This window comes from Beta vulgaris, chromosome 3 (genome assembly GCF_026745355.1).
Source record: "Beta vulgaris subsp. vulgaris cultivar EL10 chromosome 3, EL10.2, whole genome shotgun sequence".
NCBI classification, from domain to species: domain Eukaryota; kingdom Viridiplantae; phylum Streptophyta; class Magnoliopsida; order Caryophyllales; family Amaranthaceae; genus Beta; species Beta vulgaris.
Window position 1 is genome coordinate 13,244,818 of NC_079204.1, and position 24,587 is coordinate 13,269,404.

Here is a 24,587-nt window from a genome sequence, read left to right on the forward strand (position 1 = left end):
TTTTAGAAAATAATAAAATAATAGCTTATAATCAAAAATTTGTAAAATTTTTATTTATTTATTTACCACACCTATTGTTGCGGTATCTAGAAGGATCCGTATCAATAGGTTGTTCTATCGCTGCGGTTAAAAACCGCAGCAATATGAGATACGTATTGATGCACCCTTAATTAAGGCGCGGCCAAAATCGCTGCAATAGGCCACTTAATGACAGCCGCAATTAGCATTTATTTTACTAGTGAAAGTCAGTTGCTTTTGGCCAGAAAAAGCGGACTCTTTGGACGATTTTTAGGCCCCGTTAGGGGTGCTTGTTGCACGAGCTGAGCCCAGACTGTATTGGGATCGGCTCGTTTATCATTTAGCTCGATTAGACTCAGCTCATGAGCTCGACGAGCTCGATAAGTGAAGCTCGGCTCGAGCTCAGCTTGAGAGTTCGGCTCGTTTTTGGCTCTGCTCGAGCTCGATTTGAGACAAATTAAAAATAATATTAAACCAAACAAAAAAAATCATATTCGAACTTTTAAAAAAATATTGACAGATCTTGTTGTATAATAGACTAAATTCAAAAAATAACAAGAATAAACATTTTATTTCATTATTTACATGCTAATCAAATGAATTACTTACAAATATACATACAAAAATTGACAAACTAAATTTAAAAGGATACAAAAAGAAAGACATGAATTATGCTCTGTAATTTTTTTTATAAAAGGATACATATCGTATAGTAACTTTTTAAAGTATTTTAATCTATAATGACATTTTTATATAAAACAATAATCAAGCCTATTCACAAGCTTTTTTAGTCGAGTTTGGCGTAGCTCGGCTCAGCTCGTTACGGCCTCGAGACGAGCCCAAACTGTTCGCGAACAGGCCCAGCTCATTATTATTAGCATCACTATACACGGTCCTAACTCAACCCTGTCCCACCATTTAATCACCTCTATAAAAATTAATGAGAAATCAAAGCATATATTGCTTACACATCCTACAACCTCCTAGGTGTCACTAAAATGATTGCTCATGATGAGCTGTAATTCTCTTTGATATTCTCTATGATATTTCTGCTTTCACATTGTCCTTTATTTCAGTATTTTTGTCATTGTCTGATTTGTCCTTTATGATTGTTTTTCTTGTCATTTAGTTGATATATAATGTAATGGAATGAGAGAATTATGTAAGAGTTTTTTACTCTACTAAAAGAGCGATACAACAGTGTGTATTGGGCTCCAAAATATCTTATCTTTTCTCTAAATTCTTCTTCTGCTCTCTTATCTTTAATTTATTTCTCTACTGTGGTGCATTTGGTTCATGATTCTGGTGATTATACTAAAATTCTTATGGTATCATAGCCACCAAATGACAACCACAACAAATCATGATCAAACCATTTTGTTCCTTCTTATAATCATCTCTTCTAAACCTCTACCTTCTATCTATTTCTCTTCTTTCTTTCTTTCTTTCTTTCTTCTCATCAGTCACTTGATCTCCTCGCAAGATGTCAAGAATGAATTTTTTCAGACATACAAAACCCTCTCTTTCTACACCCATCAGATGGAGCCAATTCCATCACAGTGGAAAAACTTCAAGGAGCAGCAGATTACAGATCCTGGAGAAGAAGTATGAAAATAATCTTCATCCAAGAGAAAACTGGGATTTATGAACGGTACAAGAGTGAGGGATGTATTGGCAGTAGCAGCTATATAAGGGTGGCACACATTCCAATTGGATGTGACTAATGCCTTTTTACATGGAGAGTTGTATGAAAATGTCTAAATGAAGTTGCCTCAAGGATACACTCACCTTGGAGGAAAAGTTAAACTCAATGTCATACCAAAAAAGTCTCACACCACTCCTGTATGCAAGCTCAAGAAATCATTGTATGGGCTTAAACAAGCTCCAAGACAATGGTTCTCAAAGTTATCTCTCACACTCATAAACTTTGGATATACTCAATCCAAAGTTGTTTACAACTTGTTCACAAAGACAAGAAACAACACCATTACATTGGTGCAGTACTTGTATATGTAGATGATCAGCTAATGGCATGTAACTATGTTGCTGAACTTAACACTATAAAAGAAAATGTTGTGCCTATCATTTCATATGAATGATCTAGGGGAATTAAGGTATTTTCTTGGGCTAGAAATTGACAGAACTAAGTCAAGATTCTTTGTCTCACAAAGGAAGTACACCCTTGATCTTTTCAAAGATGATGAATGCAAAACCTGTACAACTGCCCATGCATCCAATCTCAAACTCACCTCAAATCAGGGTGATGTTCTACCATGACCTACAATATATCAAAGGCCGGTGGGGATATTAATGTACCTCACAATATCTAGGCTTGATATATCATTTACAGTATAATTATTAAGTCAACATATGCATCAGCCTACAAGTATACATATGCAAGCTGGAAAAAGACTTCTAAGGTATCTTCTTGGAACTACCAGCTAAGGCATTCTTCTTGCTTCATATTCTATTGCCAAACTCACAGCTTATTGTGATAGTGATTGGGCCAGTTGTCCTATATCAAAGAGGTCCACTTCAGGCTATTACATACTCCTACGCCACTCACCTGTGTCATGGAAAGCTAATAAATAAAGTGTGGTGGCTCGATCTATAGCCGAAATTGAGTATAGGTCCATGGCAATCACTACATGTGAGATCACATGGCTAACCACTCTTCTAAATGATATTGGCCTCATAAATCTACCTCCTGCAACCATCAAATTTGATAATCAGGCTGCCCTTACAATAGCTGCCAATCATATACTACATAAGAGGACAAAAAACCTAGAGGTGAATTGTCACTATGTGAGAGACAAGGTTCAATCAAGCACCATAATCACTTAGCATGTTCCTGCCACTGATCAACCGCAACACCCTGACAATTCTCGCTCTATTTTTCAGAATACCTTATCAATATTAAACTTAGAGAATTATCAAGGTATTATCGCCCGTGTGATAACGTATCGACTTATTCAGAATTTTGCAATGAAAAACATAATAAATGAACTTTAGAAATAAAACTTAGTCAACCCAAAAAAGTCAACTCAAAAAGTCAAACTAACAAAGTTAAAGTCAAAGTCAAAATCCATAGTCAAAGTCAAAGTATGATAAATAATCTACACAAGCTCTCGAAATCTCGAACCCCTGATGCATCATCTTCGAACCTGTAAATGGACAATGCATTATTGATCCCTAGCGACTGCTCACTAAATGGGTCATCACAAGATCAATAAGGCATATCCATGTTCAACACATACATACAAAGCACGTAATCATCAAAGCTGAGTACTATATAGTAAATTAATAAACAATCCTAACATGATACCAATAAATAATAAGCAGAGATAAATAATAATAGAATAACATTGCAGACTCCTTCTACTGAACTAAGCTTCACAACTAATAAATTATTTTAATTTAGATGAAATAGTCAATGGATGAGTTGTCTAAACCAAATTTAATCTTCAATTTAGAATATGAAATATGGGGGCGACTCTCCCCTGACCTACAATATCGAGGAACCTTTAAAATAAAAATATGACACGTTGATCAATCTGATCCCAAGAAAAGTCATGAGCTACCACCATGTACTCCAACTCATACTTGTCCAACAATTTAGACGTGCACAAGTCTAAAGCTATTGCTATCCACGTTTTAAAGACATTTATACTAAAAATATCAAAATAAGAGTGGTGATATCATAGAGAAAATTGTTCTCTGTAATCTAGATCCTTTTCATTTCATTTTGTGATGCTTACAATAGCTCCTTACAAGGGCTTAAATAGTAAGCTAAACCTAGGAGAAACCTAAATGACAAGGCAACATAGAACCAACTTAGACAGCTGTGCAACAACCTTAGAACTACAGGAAAAAAGAAAGGACAACTAGCATTAATTGGTTGTTGATCGTTGCCACATGATCCTGCAAACCTAAATCTTCCTAAAGAGTAGAGATGTAGTGGAGTGCTGCTGTAGGAAGGACAATATACCCTCCTCAACACTCCCCCTCAAGCTGAGTGAGAGGTAGAAGACTGAACGCCCAGCTTGGAGAGTAGCTTCTGGTGCTGTTCTGTAATGAGAATTTTGGTTAGCACATCAGCCACTTGTTCTGCTGTAGGCACATAAGTAGGATCAACATCCCCACCAGCAACTTGATCCCTGATGAAATGGCAATCTATGCCGACATGCTTAGTCTTTTCATGGTGTACTGGGTTAACAACAATGGCTAAAGCTGCTTGATTATCACAGAACAAAGGTGTTGCTCCAAGATGCTTCAGAGCAAGTTCTTTGAGCAACTGTTTGACCCACAAAACTTCACACATGGTCATGGCCATGCTCCTGTATCATGCCTCAACTGTTGACCTTGCTACAGCACTTTGTTTCTTGGATTTCCAATAAACAGGAGATTGTCCTAGTAGTAGACAAAACCCTGATGTAGATCTTCTAGTGTTGGGGCATCCAGTCCAATCACTGTCACAATAAGCCTTCAACCGAGTTGTAGAATTAGCTGCAAGTAAGATACCCTGAGTTTGAGACCCTGCTAGGTACCTAAGTACTCTCTTAGCAGCTTAGAAGTGAACTGAGGTAGGCTTGTGCATAAATTGGCTCAACACATGAACTGTGTAGGATATATCTGGCCTAGTTATGGTTAGATATATGAGCTTGCCTATGAGCTTCTGATAGACTTCTGGATGAGGAAGAGGCTTACCTTCAGTTGACAACAACTTAACATGAGTGTCCATGGGCAGCTAAGAGTCCTGCACTAAACCATGTTATACTGAAACAACAAGTCTTCAATGTATTTTCTTTGAGAGAGAAAGATGCCTTGTGAGCTTTTGTCCACTTCTATTCCTAAGAAGTATCTCAATTCACAAGGTCTTTCATTTTGAATTTAGTACACAAGCATTATTTAGCTTGAGCAATAGCTGCTAAGTCATTCCTAGTGAGAATTAAATCATCAACATAGGCTAAAATGCCTACAAATACCCCTCCAAATTCCTACCTACACCCCTCTGATGGGAATAATTTCATGAACATTGAAAAGCTTCAAGGTTCAGCAAACTATAGATCATGGAGAAGATCTATGGAAATTGGCTTAGCCTCAAAGAGAAAGCTGGGGTTCGTAACAGGAGTCCTAAAGAAAGATGAGAAAGACACTGTGAAGATTGAAGCATGGGAAACTTGCAACAGTATGATTATCTCTTGGGTACTTGGATCTGTTTCAGAATCTATTAAACGATCCATAATGTTCATGAGTAATGCAAGAGAGCATTGTTGTTAAAATCCCGATCCGGGTCTTACGATTCTACGATTTTACGATCCTGGAGTACCTCATCGATCCCGATCCTACGTAGGATCTTAATTTTGTAGGATCATTCGATCCTGCCCAACCACAAAAAATCACATGGTAGGATCTTAACACGATTCTACGATCCTACGACTCTACGATCCGATCCTACTGTATTAAAATAATAAAGTATTTTCACATATTATATTTCTCCTATTAGATTTTGGTTGCATGTTACTTCAATCTTATAGTATTTCAAAACTATCATCGATTGCTAATTAAAAAATTCATTATTAATATGTGTAAAATTTTAAAATGAGGTTCTCCCAATATTTTAGTATAATTATCTCTATTTTACCAAATTGTAGGATCTTACGATCCTACGATCCGATCCCACCGATTCGATTCTACCAACCCCTACGATCCAAAATAGGATCCCGATCCTGATAACATTGCAAGAGAGATATGGAATCAGCTAGAGAGGAGATTTGCTCTCACAAATGGAACCAGGAAGTACAAATTTGTAAAGATTTGTATGAAGGGAAGCAGCAAGGCAAACTAGTAAGTGAGTATCATACTCAAATGAGATGTTAGTAGGAGGAGCTTGAATCACTCAATGCATTGCCTCCAATAACAAAAGTAACAGCTGAAATCACAAGTTTTGTTGAAACTTTAAACAAAGAACTTGAAGAACAAAAGTTGTTTCAATTTCTAAATGGCCTAGATGAGGTATTTGGAATGCAGAGAAGCCATCTGCTCAGGATGAGCCCTTTACCAACTGTAGAGACAACTTGCAGTTTTTTGGGAGCAAGAAGAAGCACAGAGAGAGGTATTGGGTCAAGTGAAAGAGGAAGGAGAAACTCCTGCCGTGTTCAGTAGAGGAACAGGGGGAGTGGTAACATCAATGATAGTGCTTGAACCAGCCATACTGTTTTCCAGAAAACTAAAAACAAGATCTTTTGGATTTTTACTATATTATTTCAGTGAGTTTTTGCGATTTTAGAGCCTTAGCTCTGATACCATAAAGACAGTTATACTAAAAATATCAGAATAAGAGTGATGATATCATAGAGAGAATTGTTCTATGTAATTCATATTCTTTTCATTTCATTTTGTGATGCTTACAACGACTCCTTATAAGAGCTTAAATAGTAAGCTAAACCTAGGAGAAACCTAAATGACAAAGCAACATAGAATCAACCTAGACAGCTGTGCAACAACCTTAGGATTACAGGACAAAAGAAAGGACAACTAGCATTAATTGGTTGTTGATCATTGCCTCATTGGCACATGATCACACACACCCAAATCTTCATAGAGAGTAGAGATGTAGTGTAGTGCTGCTGTAGGAAGGACAGTGTACCCTCCTCAACACGTTTCACTTTACGTGATTAATGATTTATTCACTTATTAAAACTCACAAGTAGCACAAAATAATACAATCATCAAATAATCATACACTTTCATTTTTATCTTAGAATTAAATAAAGTGATTATACCAAAGTCTTTAAAAATATCTTGCAATTGGGACCCTTGCATGGTCCATATCAATAAATTGACTCACGTTTATTTGCATAAAAAAACTGTAGTAAAAGTTGGGCAAATATGGCCATATGGGGAAAACAGAGTCAAGGACACTGACAAAGTGACAAGTGTATAACCTGTTTCAACAAAGCTCTTCGCGCTCTTCTCATCAGTCGTCAGTCATCACCTTCTTTTGTTTCTTGCACATAACACAAACGCCCCACTACTGTCTCTCCCCATTCTGCCTACCAATACTCTAATTGTCCCAAATTCCCAAGCACCCTCTTTTGTCTCTGTCAGTTTCTTCTATACCTCACTCTATTTCTTCACTAATCACATCTTTTCTGTCTTTTTTTCCTAGTTGTTTTAACCAGTTAGTAGAGTAATTTAATGGCCAAACTGAACCAATTTTGCTTCTGAGAAACCGTCAAGAAATTTCCCTTTCATTTGCTAATTGATGCAGTTGTGAAAAGCTAGAAAATTTACGTGTCCTTTTAATTTATTTTTGCACAATTTTGTGATTTGAGCATCTGGGTTGTTTTGTTTTGGTATTAAAGGTAAGACACAGAAATTATTTTTGCTTAATTTTTTTTGCATACTTTTGCCGTGTTTCATTGACTGATTTGGTGGTAAAACCCTAGTTTTGTTATGATGTTTTGGGTGAATTATGATGTTTGTTGTGTCTGCATTGTAGATTATGGGTGTTTGATGCTTGAAATTGAAATGTGTTTATCATCATAGGAAATGGGGGGTTCTGCTGAAGAAACTGTTATGGCTTTGCTGGATTTCCTGGTTGATCCTTTGCTGCCTTCCAGATCATCTATGAGGGAGACTATCTCTCCCTCCCAAGAAGAATTGGTTGCTAAACAGGTTGATCATCCTCTTGTGGTGACCTCTTTTGTTTTAATATATGTTTTTGTTTCAACAATTATTCTTTTGGGGTTGGTTGTCTTTTTTGTTTATTTTTGTTTGGTAAATTAGGGTATCATTGATGCTAATGCATGGTAATCAAGGCTTTAATTTTCCTGGGAATATACATTAGAGATTCAGTTTTTGTTCTGTTGATGAATGGACTGATCAAGAATAACTCCCATTGTGCAAATTAATATCTTTTTCCTTAATTTTGTAATTGTACATGTAAGGCTGCATGGTACCTAGACCCCGTATTCTGGCCCTCCTTATGAGGAATTGGGTAATGACATTGGTAGGTCATATTGGGGGTTTTACGCAGAGTAATTCAAGGTCTGGTTGTCTTTGAAGGGGAAAGAAACCAAGAATGAGGTTTAGAGAATCTGTGGTTACAGGTTAGATTTTACTGTATGGTTAGCTACAAGTATTATCTTAATACTTATAGCTGGATTCATGATAGATATTTGATAGGGATCACCACTTGAAATATTATAGAAGTGCTGATGAAAGGATCCGACCTATCTGAATGGTAACTTATAATTTGTCAGGATTTATAAACCTTGTGATTGGTTTTGAGAACCTCTTTGGAAGTTTAAACCCATATTCTAGGCTTGTAGTTGTGAATCTTTTTGGAAGCTGGGAAGGGATGGGACCTCTTTGATTACTACGATTTCGGATTTTCTACTGTGAGCTTCATTGGGTTTACAAATCTCCTCCAAGGCATGATCAGGATAGATTAATTCTTTCCAGGTCAATGTAATTGATTTTGCCTTCCCTAGATGGAAGTCATAGCTATAATGCCTGCCCTAACTCAGTTTTTTTTTTTTTTTTAAATTATTATTATTGTTTATGTAAGTGTTCCTAATTGAATGATTGAAATAAGTAAGCATGAGCAGTTGTTTTATAAAAGTTAAATGAAAGTATGGAAAATGTCATTCTTTCTTTGTTAATGAATCTAAGAAGAAATTATAAGCTGATTTTGTAGGCTTGGTTTCCTTTTAAGAAACATGGATTGGCTACATTATTTTCATCATCCTCAAGAGTTGACACGATACACCAGTGTCTTAGCATTATAAATCTTACTATTTCTCGATATCCTTTCAAGTCATTGATTGATTAGTTAATACTATCTTTGTTACTTGACTCGGCGTGTTCAGTTAAGAAAAAGACACGAGGAGAGAAATGGGAGTGCTTAATGTCATGCTTAAGGGGGTAATAGAGGAAAAAAATAAAGATAATTAAGGTGGATTGAGGTGGGGGTAGATGGAAATATGAATGGGTGAGGGGGGAGGAATTATTACCTTTCTTCACAATCCCCCCCCCCCCATCTAGTGTAATGTGTTGCCCTCATTTTGAGGGTAATAGTTCCCCCTTCTATATCTCTCTCTCCTTGCATTATCTACATTATCTCTTCTATTACCACCTAATTCATCTTCATTCTCTTTATTTTATTTCATTACTCCCTCAAACATGCCCCACACACCCATACTGACCGAAAAAATAAAAGAAAGGAGAAAGAGGAATAACAGTGAAGATAAAAGGACCTCTCTCTCTAATCCTTTCTCTTTCTGGTATAGGGTTATTTCCTTTTTTCCAACTTATGGGGGCATTCATTATTCTGCAGCTTAAAAGTATAATGTCTAGCTAGTATCTATATGTATGAGCTGTCCAAGATAGACATAAGTATTAAATTCATTACTAAATTCTCATGTGTTTTCTGTTTATCTTCAATGCTGACATAGGTGCATGCAGTAGTGTTGCTGTACAATTATTACCACAGGAAACAACACCCTGGTCTGGCATTTCTGGAATTTAAATCTTTCTGCAAGATGGCTGTTGCTCTGAAACCAAATCTGCAATTACATTTTGGAATGACAAACCGTACTGAGCTGGATGATGTAGAGAAACATTTGTCATTGACTGAGAAAGCGATCATGAATGCTTGCGATACTTCCAAAAGTTTAGATGCATCAAAGGACAACCAGATAGTTGAAAGTTGGCCGATTACGAAAGTTGCTGTTTTCTTAGTTGATTCCAGAAAAGAAAACTGCTATTTGTTCCATAGTTCCACCACACAAGGGGTATGGTCAGTGATCGAGAAAGAGGTTAATGTTCCTAGTCAACGGTCAGAAACTGTAACAGAGGCCAAACTCGCAAACAAAAAGAAGCGAGTAATTAAGAGGACACCAAAGGAGATCACTGCTGATGGAACCGGTCTTCAGCAGCTGGCATCCTTAGCTGTCAAAGAAGCATGTGGTATACATATGCTCGTATATTTTTATGATTAAATTGTCTTTGTGTTATTTTCATTGACTGATCCCTGCAATAGCGAGTTAGCGACTCATTTCTATCTTGCCTTAAACATGTATTGGCGATTTGGTGCCACAATTCCTTTTTTTTTTTTCCCGTACAGTATGGCATTTCATGACGGACACATGTTGATTGTTAGTCGTGCTTAAGATTTGAAATACGTATATGTGTCCTTAATAAACCATACTATCTTTCCAATATAAACAATTGTTCTTTTTTACTGCATGGGTTACCTAGGAGTGCATCAGACTTTCTCTTGACCCAATTCTATGTGTGCATCAGCTTTTCTTGGTTGTAATTTGTCTCCTTAAGGTCTAGGGATATGCATCCAAGTGTGCATTTATAAAGGAATGTAAAACAATGGTGGATGGTACTCCCTCTGGACTCCGTAATAGTATTTCGCTCTTCACAATTTCTATGTGTGCATCAGCTTTTCCATAATATTTTCATGAAAATGACTTAAGAGTCTATATTAATATTTTACATGGTTATGGCTTTCTGAGTGACATAGTTATGTTAGGTGCCTGTTTCAAGGTCTTCAATCCCCCCCTTTTCATTATGAAAATAGTTGTTGGGCCCACGCAAATGTTAGTATTGTTTAAGGTTGACATTTTATCACAAGTAGAAGCCTTAGGTAGGGGTTGGATAATGGCTTATATATTGAGGAGTCACAAGTTCAAAACCTCGGGACTAGAATTCCCCCTTGGAACAAATACTTTTATACATACCTCTTCCGGTTGATCCACACCCAATAAAATGCGTCTTTTAAGCTACTCATTCCAACAAGCCTACAAGATGCATCTTTCTTTCAGGGAGCTCATTTCCTTAGTTAGGTGATCTCCTAGGAAGTTTCTCGGGGTGCACATGAGTGAGGATATAAAGTTTTTTGGGCTACAATTCTTGCCCACACATTTTTTTACATATATTGATATTGATTTCTTTAGTGATAATACATGCAAGTACCACAATTTGCAGTTTATAGAACATTTGTTTTGTTTTTCGTGAAAGCATGACGCTCTGTCTGTCTGTAGTTTCTCCCCTTTCGGATATTGGGTTTTATTTATATCTGTATATAGAAGTTACTATTTTGAGAAGTTGGAATCCGTGTACTGAATCATAGTAATCTTTCGGGGCTTTGAGCCTTTAACAATGATTAATTTAGGCTTTAGAGGAAACATTTATTGCATGAAGGAGAACACCCTACTTAATGTTCTCATTTTCCTCATAGGATGATATGAAGTCATCCTGTATCCTTTTATACTTCCATCTTACGTGTTCATCATTGTGTTCGGTAATGTCTTAAAAGAGCTTATGTCTAATGTCTATGATCAGTTAATTTGAGAACTAATACTAGCTACACTTGTTATTGGGACTTGGCATAGGTTTCTGATATTTAAAAAGAAGCTGGAGAAGTAATTTTTCTGTTGACTGCATATAAAAATGACTGAATGAGCTCCTCAATACAAAGACAGCTTGCTTCAGGATATAGCTTGATATTCTGACCAATACCTGTGGCTTGTCTTGCACATGATTGTGCTAGTGCTCAATTTTTTCTGGTGAACATTGACTATTCTAAGTTGGTCACTTGGTTTGCATCTTATGTGATTACGCTTCCACGTTTTTGTGCGACGATCAGGTATTAGTCAGGGTGATCTTAAAATCTTGGAGAGCCACTTGGTATATTCCACAAGCCAAGCGAAGACTGCTGTTCGCTTATATATAATGCAGTGCACGCAGACCAACGAGGACGTCAATCTGGTTCCAATAAATGATGTCATGGACAGGTTTTGATCCAAGCTCTTCATGTCTTGCCTTTTTGTTTTTGCTTGCTGTCTGTAGAAAGAAGTTAGTGCAGTTGGGGAATTCATCTTTTAACAAAAAGCTCTGAAAATATATGAAAAAATTATTCCACGTAGAATTAGATGGGAGAGAAATGTGGAAGCAGATTTGGAAAACATGATAGATATGCGGTCTCTATTCATGATTGCAGAAATCATCACCATTCAGTTGATGGTGGAAAACATCTTGTATCCTTATGATGTATAAGTGGTAGTGGTTTATAACAGTAAATGGAGGTGATCTCTGTGTTTCTTCTGGGTTCAACGAGCAGGAAGAAGAAAGGATTGGAGCGGTTCAAGGATTGGTGATAGGGGTTGAAATATGGGAAGCGTCTAGGTAGGAGGGGGATGGAATACTCTTATGCCAAAAATAGTTTAATTTGCAATATTAGGGTCGTGGAGAGTGGAGACTGCTGAGATTCCTTGAAGCATGAAGGAGAAGAGTACAAGGCAGAAGATGAAAGGGAAATGCGCTTGGAGGGTATTTTAAGTTTCTAAATCGAGGCATCTTACAGGCAATAGCCATCAAGCCATTTTAGGTAGGCATGCGGCTAGGGCCAAGCTACTTGAGATATGGCATGGCTCAGTTTAGTCCCTCAGGCTGCAAGGCTGAGTCAAGTCAAGTTTTTATATTTTTAGTACCAAAGAAAAACACATTCGAACAATTGATGTACAATTTTGAGTAAATGAGCTCAGCTCTATGGGGTGTGCCATGCGATAATTTAGCTGGAGACACAAGCTGAGCCATGCGTATGGGACACATTAGATTGCTAAATCGCTTTGCAAAATGCCAGACTGGTTGGCATACCTTTTTGTGGGGGCTGATCGCGGCACTGCGAAGTTTGGACAATGGGCTTGCTCAGCGTTGATCCTTCTCATCCTGTTGTGGGCCTTGGAGGTTTTATGGCAAGGTGACCTCTTTTGGCCTTCGTTTTGTGGTTGATCCTTTGGATCAGTGTGTTTTGCTAAAGGGGAGTTTGTAAGTTGTTTAGGAGTGTAAAGCCCGGGGCGTGCCATGTGGTGATGCTGTTATGACTTATGAGGTTAGAGGGTTCCTGTTTCTAATGTGCAATTTGCTAATGGTACTATTCTCTCTCTTTGACCTGAAGTTCAATGACATCCTTAATATGCTGCAGATCTTTGAGGCGGTGTTGAGCTGTTAAATTAAGTTGTGATTATTGGGAAAGTCTGCTGCTTTTCTTCCTTTACATGGTGTCAGACTTAAAGTCTAGGACGGGTTCTTCGTGGAATCCTATGCTGAGACATACTAGGTGGCTTGGGTGGAAAAAGGCGTTTTTTTTTTTCTAGAAGGTGCATTTATCTTATTATATTCCCCTCTATAGGATTCCTCTTTAGGGCCCAAAGCACATAAGTGAATTCCCCTTGATATAAGCTATGATCTTTTATATCCTGTAAATCCTTAAATTAAGATTCTCAATTTCTGCAAGATGAATTTTTATTGCCAGTAATCTTCTCTGGGGCAATACTTATCAGCGAGGCCAATGTTTTTCTAAAAAAATTACAAATCAGTAACCTAGAGGTGGATTATGTGGGCCTGATAAAGATCATTTCTACAAGATGCTATGACTCTGACTAAGGGCATAAAGTTATTTTCAATTTTTATTGAATTCTTTTACTTCTCTTTGAGCAGTGCTTTTGTTGTTGATGCAGCCTGCAAGGACCGTTGGTTAAAAAGGATTCCTTCAGTTGGATAACTACACCAGTTGTTGAATATTTCCATTTGCTTCCGTACGCTGACAAAGTGTCACATTGGCTTATGAGGTGTACTTCTTATTTCCTTCAGTATTTGGGACTTCTTGAATGTTTATCCGGAGCTTTTTTTTTTTTAAGTGTTTTTATGTATTAGTCACTTACTCCCTCCGTCCCAGAATAGTCTCAACACTTTCGTTTTATTTTTGTCCCAAATTAGTTTGAACACTTCCATTTTTTCATGGTTTCACTAATACTATATTATTTCTTTTATACTCCTTTGGCCCAAACTCTACCTTTATCAATAAAAAGTTACTCAACTTTCTCTATCCTTCAATAAAAAAGTAATCCACCAACTATTATCACATCAACTTTTTTTAATAAAATAACATTTGATAACCACACTACAACTTATCACTTTAAATTACGTGTCCCAACAAGTGTTCAGATCTTTCTGGGACGGAGGGAGTAGCTTTTATGTAGTGTGTGCTTCGGGAAGTTTGTTAAATTATACCGCACAACTTGTATCTTACTACATATATGATGTTTAGGGTTGGGGGGGGGGGAGCCAAGTTAGACAGGCGGACCTTTGGAGGAAAGCCTAACATTTCAGATGGAATATGAATCTTGTTAGTCTAGCATTCCATTTAAATATTCGTCACATACGATTCTTTAGGCGTTGTCGCTAGTAGAGACTGGAGGAGGAAAGGATTTTCTGGGCCAGGTTTTCATCTCTAGGACTAAAGACAAGGTATATAGCTAGATAACAGGAGCAAACATCTCCTTAGAAGGGAAATGACTTTGTTGACTTACTTTGTAGCCTGGTAACTTTTGACACAGGATGTCAAGATTAAGTATTCTTTTACGACTGGGGCAGGGGGGGGGGGTTGTGTCATGTGTGTTTAGGGCTTTAGGCCTCCACTTGTATTAAGTTGCACACTCGCTTATTGAATTTTCACACTCCCCTTATAGGTCTTTTTCCACTTATGGGACAAACTTACATATAGGTGAGGTAGTAGTTGAGTTTGTTGGTCTTCCCTTTTTTTCCAAAATATAGGACAAACTCACATATAGTCAATTATGTCTGGATTGGTAATCTTGTAAGATTCAGGGAGTTGCAGTTGTATCTAAAGTTCAAGTCGGACAAAAGTGTCTCGCTCTCAGTGCTTTGGGTCGGATTGCTTTCTCCCTCGCTTCTATCGCTCTAATTCTCAGGATTCTCATTCTGTTATCGGCCTTCTCCGATGTACCCTACTTCCGACAAGCTTCAGTAGGTTCCATCTCCAAAGCCCTCATCTGTGTTTACGTTTTTCTTCCTAGTTCTTTTTTTTACCAGGTTTCCTTTTTATGTTGGATTTTCTTGTTTTTTGAAATATCGTAAGTGACTGTTGAACACCGCAGTGGTTACAGTGATGAATTGATAAATCCTGGGAATTGGCATCATGAGGGCCTACTAGTGGCTTGGGATGGGTTCAACCCATCTGTTCCAATTTCAAAGTTTATGAATACAAGTTTGATGAATACCAATCCTAGCTTCTAGGGCTTCCAAAAGAAAAGGAAAACTGAAGCATAACAAAATTGTGCCTAAAATTTCAGCAAATAGAATACGATATCGCGTACAGTGGTTGGTTTCCCACTTTCCCTGTAATTGCTTTTTATCGTAGTATATTTGATCTGCATAATCTCACATAATATTTTTGCTTTATAACCGTATTCTTAGTCTGATTAATGGATATGGAATGTTTCAAATTATGAGATTTCTGCTGAACTATTTTCTTGGTGTCTTGTTTTGACTATACTCTGTAGACATGTGAGATATCTTGCTATGGCTCTGTTTGGATGATTGTATTCTGTAAGTTATTTTCTTCTTCCTACGGTGGCAGGGGAACTTCCCGAAATTCATCACATCAATTTGTAGCAGCAAAGGAGGATGGAAATTGTAATAGTTCTCACTTAAGGGCAGAACAACTAGCAGACCCTCCAAACCATATTGAAGCAGTTACGGAAATTGATAGTTGTATTGCCTCTCATTTAAAGGAGGAACCACTACTGAACATTTCTGAACAAAACTGCACCATCATTCACGTAAAGGAGGAGCAATTTCTGAATGGTTCTGAACAAAATTGCACCATACATCACATAAAGGAGGAGCCACTCCCGAACATTGCTGATACTTTTGAAGCAACAGAAGAGGTTGGGAATGGCAATATCTGTCACTTAAAAGTGGATCCTGTTCCAAACTTCTCAAAATATTCTGAAACAGCTGAGGCAAAAAATGTCAATGGCTGTCACTTAGAGGAACCCCTTCAGTACAAGTCACAAGACCCTGAAGCAGAAAAGGAGGTGAAAAACAATAGCTGTTCTCGCTGGAAAGAGCAACTGACTGAACCTGTAGTGTACAAAAAAAGAAATAGATCGCAAAAGAACAGCAAGTCTAATGTACATCCAGGTGGCAAAACGAGCAGTGCTGCAGATTATCCACAGGAGTACCAAGAGCAGCGAGCAGCAACTGTTACATCTAATGATATGGATATAGATGAGGCCGTCACGACTTGCTCATCAATTGATGGGAAAAGCAGTATGCTGCCTTGGAAAGACCATGTTCATGATCAGAAACTCATGATTTTAGCTCAGGAGATTGATCAAACAGCATTGACTGGAGGTGCTTCTGTTGTGGTAAATTCTATAATGGATACTGCTATATGTGTTCTTGTTTGAGGTTGCTTGTGAAAATATTTTGCAAGTATATTATAACTGCAGGATTTGGAAACCTTTCATTCTATTCTTGTACCTTGAGCTCATATGGTAGTCTGTGAGGTGCTTATGAGTGATGCTTTTTTCTTTTTTGAGTTCTCAGAATATAGAAGGGGAACTTTTCTCTCCTCACTCGCCAGAGCAGTTGACACTTGCCAGTGTCGATGGCCTCCTTTATCATGCTTGCAGCTTGCTTCTTCGAAAGATATTTGTTAGGATTTTCTGAAGATCTTTTATGACTATAGGTTCTTTTAATAGATATAGGTTCTAATGAGAGGTTCATGCTATTGCTGTGAGCATACGGAAAGCAGTGCATGGTATCATGGTAATATATCTTACTCTTGACTCAATAAATTGTTGGGGGAAGCCACTTTAGACCTGGCAACATACAGATAAAAGGGTTGCTTGTTAACTGAACTGTGATTCTGTCTGTATTTAGATCTAAACCTTTTTATGTTCTTTTATTTAACATTGTTATATGGAATTGCAGGCAGAGTTTCCTGTCACAAGTTCCAATAAACGCAATGTTGAAAAGCTTTTATCTGATAACAAGACGGATGATACTGCGATGTCAGATCAAGATGAAAAACAAGATCATGCCCTTGTTTCTTTTGATCCAAACCCTAAGCATCTTCATAAAATTCAGCTTATTATTGCTTCAAAGGAGAATATGATATCAGAGACTGCACTGAAGGTTTTGTATAGGAAGAGAGAGCAACTGGTATGCCCTGACTTTTGTATCTCTAATATGTCCTTAATTGATGACTGTAGGGTAGAAGGCTTAACCAATTTGCTTCACACCAAAGGGAAAGTGCTTCCTCTTTGGGTCACTAAGTTATCCCCTGAACTTGATGTGTTTATTGTGGCTATAATGTTCCAAATTCAGTTATTCTTGATTATCAAAGACTTCAGAATAATGGACTTATTATACATGTGGGTTCCTTCCTGTTTTCAAACTTTGTTCATGATTTGTGCATTTTACCTGCATGTATAAAATATGTTTTACTTTCATGACGAGGTGGGCACGTAAGCGGCTAAACATTGGATAGAGGCTTATTTAATTGGATAGAGGCTTATTTACTGAAAGTCTCAAGTCTTGCTGTGTGAAACATCTTAGCAGATGATCCTAGCCTCCGGATAAAATTAATCTGTTAAAGATGGTTCATATTTATACACACTTTTTAGAAGCTTCTTGGTCAAGGGAATAACGCATACAGCAGCTTTTGAAAAAGAAATCTATAAAATCAAAGAATGGATCTTCTTTTATGTAAAGACGTTGCAGTCAGTTTCGTAATTCAGTATGCTATAGAGTTCAAATTAATTAGTCCACAATTTGAGCTTTTAGTTAAAAGGAAAAGAAAGAAAAATTAAGGCAAACAATTAGGAATCAGATTGGTATAAAGTTATATCTTGTGATACAAATTCTAAACTATCAGACTAAGAATGCTCTAAGCTTAATAAATCTATAAAATCAATAAAATCAAAGAATGGATCTTCTTTTATGTAAAGACGTTGCAGTCAGTTTCGTAATTCAGTATGCTATAGAGTTCAAATTAATTAGTCCACAATTTGAGCTTTTAGTTAAAAGGAAAAGAAAGAAAAATTAAGGCAAACAATTAGGAATCAGATTGGTATAAAGTTATATTTGATACAAATTCTAAACTATCAGACTAAGAATGCTCTAAGCTTAATAAATCTATAAAATCAATAAAATCAAAGAATGGATCTTCTTTTATGTAAAGACGTTGGCAGTTTCGTAATTCAGTATGCTATAGAGTTCAAATTAATTAGTCCACAATTTGAGCTTTTAGTTAAAAGGAAAAGAAAGAAAAATTAAGGCAAACAATTAGGAATCAGATTGGTATAAAGTTATATCTTGTGATACAAATTCTAAACTATCAGACTAAGAATGCTCTAAGCTTAATAAATGAGCTAAACAGTAATGTTTACACATTTAGTCATTCTCATACATCCAGCCAAGCCTTAGCCTCATAGCCCCCAGATTGTATTGCTACAAACATCCGTTACTTCACATTCCTTTTATGCCTGATGTGGGCGAGGTAGGCCTTAGTCTATTTCCCTTGAATAATGTTTACTAAAAGTAAGCTCAGCCAAGGGCCAAGATAGGGGCCAATAAGCTGGATACGCTCTACCAAGTTCATTTCACATTCTTATAAGAAGTGGTGAAAAGAACAAATCTTATTTGTTTTATTTCCCGTCTATGTGTTGCTGAACTCTTCTACTGCAGAGATTTCTGCGTTATGCTTAGAATTCTATTTATGGTAGATTGTCATCCTCTTCTTCATTTGTAGATTATTTTACAATGCCTTATTTTTTTTTGTTATGTTCTTTTCTTTAAAGAATAGTAATGTTTTTCAAATATCAATGTATTTTTTGTATGTAGACCTTATTAATACTTCATCTGTCTCTTAATAGATGCATCATATTGACTGAACAAACTTGCCAATGCATATCTTTGACCATCAATATCTTCAAATATATATTATCAAATATTATAAAAAATAAGATTTTGAAAAATAAACATTGAGATTTACCCATCAACAATAAAAATTCGGACATTTATCTTTATATATTAGTAATTAAAGATGGTCAAGTTGATATCCAAACAGTACAAAATGTCAATATGACACATCTTTTAAAAAATGGAGGAAGTATATTAGAGCATGTGGTCTCTATTTTGTCCAGTGTGGTAGCTTTCATTGGTGAAGTGAAGAGCAGAGAGTCTACTTATGATGTGTGTAGACTTTATATGAAAGAACAGGAGGAAGTTTACTTTAATCTTCCTGCTTTTATGAATTAGTGTTGCCCTAATGGCCCCCTCCCCCCATCACACTGAATTTTTCACCTAAAATATTTGTGACTGAAGGAATTGTCTCACAGTATGGAGGAGGACGTTATCAATGGGATTTTGAGAGTAGATTTTTAGAGTTCAGACGCGGTGATTTTATTTAAAGATGAAACTACATATTGGACATATGGACATTACACTTCCTTATTTACGTTTTTCTTGCCTTGTCTCTCTTCTTCATTTGTCTTTTCTCTTTTAAAAGCTGTGAATTCAAAGCTCAAAGTCCAAGGAAATAGTCATTTTATGTTCAGTGTAACGAAATTTTCAGTCCCATGATATATAGGCAGAGGCTAGTTAAAAATTTAATTTATTTCGTGCAATTTATTTTAAAGGCTTTCAAATGTACTTCTAGTTGTGTAAAGACTTCAAAGCTTTTCCTCTTTAAATGGTCTCTGTGGGTCTTCAACAACTAATTTTGACAATTATGTATTCTCAGTAGTTAACACTCTTTCTTCTCCATTATGTATTTGGGTGACACCCCCTTGGAACATTTCTAGATGATGTCTATATTGCTTGCCAGAACTTAACCAAACTGGCTTCTTGTCTGTAAGAGATTAAACAATAGGTTGGACCTCACCTCATTCGTTTAAGGTTTCGGTTGAGTTGGATTTTTGACTCGGTTCCACAGCATAAAGAACCAAGAGATGTAAAGTTCGAGTCCTAGGAGCCCCTGCTCAAAACTATAGATATTTCAGCTTAGCATAAGAGGGGAACCTCTGCATTATGGAAGCATCGATGCTTCACTCCCAAATCCCAATGGACATGCGCATGAGGGTGCGTGTAAGAGCTAAAACTATAGATTGGAGCTCTAACCATCATTGAAGCTTTAGTTGAGTTGATTTTCACATTTTCATTTATTTTTTAATAGATGTTCACACTTTACCACTAGTTTTCAGAATTGATCATGAGAAGCTATATTTCAAACTAGTGGGTTTGTCTTAATTCTCTGTTTGTACATTACAGTATCAGCAGCTTCGCAATATTGGAGATGAAATTGCTTTGTGTGATAGAAAGATCGAGACTATTATATGTGGTATGATTCTATCATTTTTTTACCTACCTACGTCTACTAGATATATTTGCGCGCATCTGGTTCATTGTATACACAATGTTAGAGTTCTCGTAGACTTGTTAAATATTTAGTTCGCTTAATAATCATGTTATGCAATAAAAGGAATCCTTTGTTATTCACTAATTCAGTATCCCAGATTGATAGGAAGATGGAAAGGAAGAGTGACACAAAGGAAGAGAGAGACAGGAAGTGAGTTGGTTGATGTGACATCAATGGGGAAGTTAAGAAAAAAAAAAGGGAAAATTCCTCAGGTGTACCTGAGGTTTGGCGTAATTCCCAAATTACCCCCCACATTTGGGGAATTCCTCAGATACCCTTGAGGTTTGTGTTTAGACTCAAAATACCCTTACTATGGACGGAAACCTAACGCCGTTAGGTTTTCCATCTCTCTCTCCAATTTTCTCTCTCCTCCCATTCCCCCACCCACTACCAACCCCCCTCCCACAACCGGCGCCCACCACCCACTTCGGCGTCGGCGACCCTACCCTCTTGTTAGGTTTTCCATCTCTCTCTCTCCTCTCATTCCCCCACCCACTGCCAACCTCCCTCCCACAGCCGGCGCCCACCACCCACTTTGGCACCGGCGACCCTACCCTCTTCCCTTCGCCGACCAGAACAGCAGCACCCCCGACGACCCCACCCTCTCCCTTTCCCCCACCCTCGACACCCCACCCTAGCCCTCCCTTTCCCCATTCCCGATTCCCCCACCCCGACACCACCCTTTCTCCCCTTTCCCCCTATCAAAATTGGCACCCCTTCCGTGTCTCCCATCGTGAGTTGACCCTCTTCCCTTCCCCACCCAGATACGCCTCCCCCAAACCCTTTAACCCACCCTCGAAACCACACTAGGCACCATCCTAGGGTGCTGTTTTGCTATTCTGGCCGGCGCCAACGTCGAGGGTAAGGGAATCGAGAATGGGGAAGGGAGGGGTAGGGTCGCCGACGCTAGAGTGAGGGAGGGGGGTTTGGTAGTAGGTGGCGGAATGGGAGGAGAGAGAAAATTAGGGAGAGAGAGAAGGAAAACCAGACGACGTTAGGGTTCCGTCCATAGTAAGGGTATCTTGAGCCCAAACACAAACCTCAGGGGTATCTGAGGAATTCCCCAAATGTGGGGGGTAATTTGGGAATTACGCCAAACCTGAGGGGTACCTGAGGAATTTTCCCAAAAAAAAATCATTAAAGTGGGCTGTGTATAGGATAGTGAAACTTTAAGTAGCATTTATGATGCAAATAAGTAGGTGCACACGTCCGTATGGTGAGGAAGGTGCGCACGATGAACATCAGGTTATGAACATAAGGACCAATACGAATCAACATAGACTAACAGAGATGTACATATGCTCATTTGGCTTGTTAGTCATATACTTGTGTTCATTTGACTTGTTATTCATGTTCATTTGGCTTGTTAGCCATGTACATGTACGCATCTTCCTCACCATACGGATGTGTGCACCATCTACGGATTGCATTCATGAGATGCATTAATTTCTAAGTTAGATTTTTAATGCTTATGGAATTTGTATCTACTTATTACAAAAGATGCTACCTCAACGCTTTGGTTAATTAATGAATGAGCACCAATCGGAAACGATTTGCGTGTTTATCAGGAAATAAGCTTTTGCTCAATTAATTTAACTATTTGAGAGTGCCCATAAAAGAAATCACATCTGCATCTTGTTTGTTGTTAAGGCTTTTGCTTAGGTAATGAAAGACTACACCTTCTTGACTTCTCCATCTTGTTAAACCACTTCCTCTGCTCTTTAATAATTGCAACATGTAGGGGTTGCACATTTTTTTAGAAAATGAGAGCAAGGAAAAAAAACGCGGTCGCGGGTACGGTCGCGTTGTCGTGGGAACGACTCGTAACGGGGAAATAGAAAGTTTCGCGACTCATCGCGGCATGAATTTTTTTAAAAAATTTACATTAATATGTTCTAACCTTATTTGTATTATTTTAGTTTATGAAGCACTATTACAACATAATATAAACAAATCTATCAGAATATCATGTTTCATCAGCTAAAAACGTTCTAACGCGGTGATGGAATATTTTTTGCCAATGATGGAAAAGAACAGATATAACAGGATAAAAACATTCTAACGCGGTGAGTTCGCGTTACGGAACAGACAACATTGTGAGAATTATGTGATTTTTATTATGGCGTTCCGTAACGGGATTTCGCGCAACTATAAATCCAAAATCCGTTACAGAATGGCCATTCTGGCCATTCTGTAACGGAACGGGTGAGTTTTAGTTCCATGGATGAGAGAGATAGAGAGAGAAGAAAAAGGGACCTATGTGATAAGGAGAGAAATAGAGAGAAAACATAGTCAAATTTTGCAATGTTGCATTAATATGATACTTCCAAATAAGGAAAATGTTGCAATGATAGAAGAACGGAGGAAGTATTATATTATTGTTTCAACACAAATTTCTAGCACTAGAGTCATCCCCATGTGAAAATACTTTTCGTTGGTGATTGTGCTAGCATTCAGATTTCACTGTTGCGTAGATACCTCATATGTAATTTCCTGTGCCTTCTTTTGTAGATATTGTAATATACATTCGATTAGGTGAACCTTGTGTTGTTTTGATTCACCAACATCTTGATACCTCAGCAGGTGGTGAAGATGATTTAGCTGTGAAATTAGACTCCATTGTAGAGGGTTGTAACGAGTTGTGTCAGCCAACTGCTGTTGCTGGTGGAAACGAGATAGCTCTGCCTTCTCAAGACCATGATATACTTCCAGCAGTAAAAGGGACGAGACTGTCTGAGGCCAACTTGTGTAAGCGGAGTCCTTGTCAGGTAAGTTCTATTTCACTTCTTGAGATCTTCTCTTAGAGATATTACTCCCTCCTCCTTTGTGTTCTTTATGGATGGAATATCTTGATGATAGAGTCAAAACTTTAACTGTATCGTTGTTCTTGTCAGAAATTATTGTAATTTTATGGCCTTATGATCATATTGTCTTTCCACAAAACAGGAGTTGGATAGTATATGCAATGAAAACAATTGGATGTTACCGACTTACAGCATATCAACATCAGAAGGTATGATCTTTCTATTTGACCCAAAGATATTGCTTCTCATATTTGAATTTTGCATTGTTTACTGATGTTTGGTGCAGCTATGGTTTGCATAAAACTATTGAAGTTTCTCTATTGCAGAATTTGTACATTACCTGATCTTAAGTTCTTTCACTTGTAACTTGTAAGTTCTAATAGCTCTGATCACTAAACTTAATCAGTGACGATGAAAACGAATCGTATCAATAATCTAGAACAGGTAATTTTTTCTCCGTATCTATGTTTTGATGCTTCAAAAGTTCAAACAAATCGTAGACTTGGTGAATGGTGCACAACTAGATTTTTGGCCTATATGAACTTAGCTGGCATCTCTAGATAATTGGGAAAAAAAGAAAAATTATGTCAAGGCAGTCCATAATTTTCATCAATATTGAAGCTTTTGAGTTTTGAAAATCTTTTAACATGGCCGTGTAACAATTAAATTAATTTAATGTTTGTTATGTATTTCGTTTTTTTGTGCTGAGATTTTGCACCCTCTGGCGTAGGTGGATTCGAGGCTAGCATTACTGTGAAGGGGGTTGATTTTGAGTGTTCAAGTGAAGGAACCATATGTACAACCCCTCATGAGGCGAGGAACTCAGCTGCATCAGAGGTTTTAGTTAAACTGCGGAGAATGGCGGCTGAATCGTAGCAGTTCATCAAACCAAAGTTCATCTGGTAGTAAGCTGGAAGCCTCAGCTGAAATATCGGTTTAGTAGCGGGGAGGGGATCATAGTGTAAAGCTCTGTATATCTAAGACTTTTAAACTGAGATTATTACTGCAGATTCTGCTGAATGTAAAAGTTCCATAATATTGATGCTTAGATCATGGCAAATAAGTAAAAAAATCTAAATGTTAGGTTCCAGTAAATCTTATATGCTTGTATGATGTGATGATAAGCATAACATTAGGAGAATATATTAATAAAGAATGATTGAGAAGCATTTCTTACAAGTGAAATTTGAACATAAATTTTGGACAAGCATGTAGCATGATGACATTGTATCTTGTAATGTCGTAATGTTATCATTTTATTGCTTAAATGCCAAAGGAATAACTCTTACACCTTGCAATTTGCAAAGGCTTTGCAATATGCTCATGCCATTGACTTGTTACTTATAAAGGGGACTAGGAAAGTTTGCCAAATAGGCATATACTCCTCAATTCTTATATTGTTCTCCTACTATGTATCTTCACCCACTCTCTTAAAGCACCACAACATCATCTAC

The 24,587-nt window shown here is 37.4% G+C and overlaps 1 protein-coding gene across 5 annotated transcripts; it reads left to right on the top strand.

Annotated features, from left to right (window-relative positions):
- The first annotated feature begins 6,924 nt into the window (after positions 1–6,924).
- LOC104888776 (uncharacterized) lies at positions 6,925–24,340 on the top strand. 5 transcript variants are annotated; one of them, XM_010673845.4, is made up of 11 exons: positions 6,929–7,385; positions 7,523–7,698; positions 9,480–9,993; positions 11,684–11,831; positions 13,557–13,667; positions 15,479–16,271; positions 16,840–17,070; positions 20,182–20,251; positions 22,910–23,097; positions 23,276–23,342; positions 23,864–24,340. In XM_010673845.4, the coding sequence occupies exons 2-11, from the start codon at positions 7,573–7,575 to the stop codon at positions 24,007–24,009; spliced, it is 2,394 nt and encodes a 797-aa protein (XP_010672147.2). In that variant the 5' UTR covers positions 6,929–7,385; positions 7,523–7,572; the 3' UTR covers positions 24,010–24,340. The 5 variants fall into 5 exon arrangements, with proteins under 5 accessions (XP_048497061.1, XP_010672147.2, XP_010672148.2 ...); XM_010673846.4 differs by having other exon boundaries at positions 7,570–7,698; XM_048641103.2 differs by having other exon boundaries at positions 6,929–7,123; positions 7,570–7,698.
- The last annotated feature ends 247 nt before the right edge of the window (positions 24,341–24,587 follow it).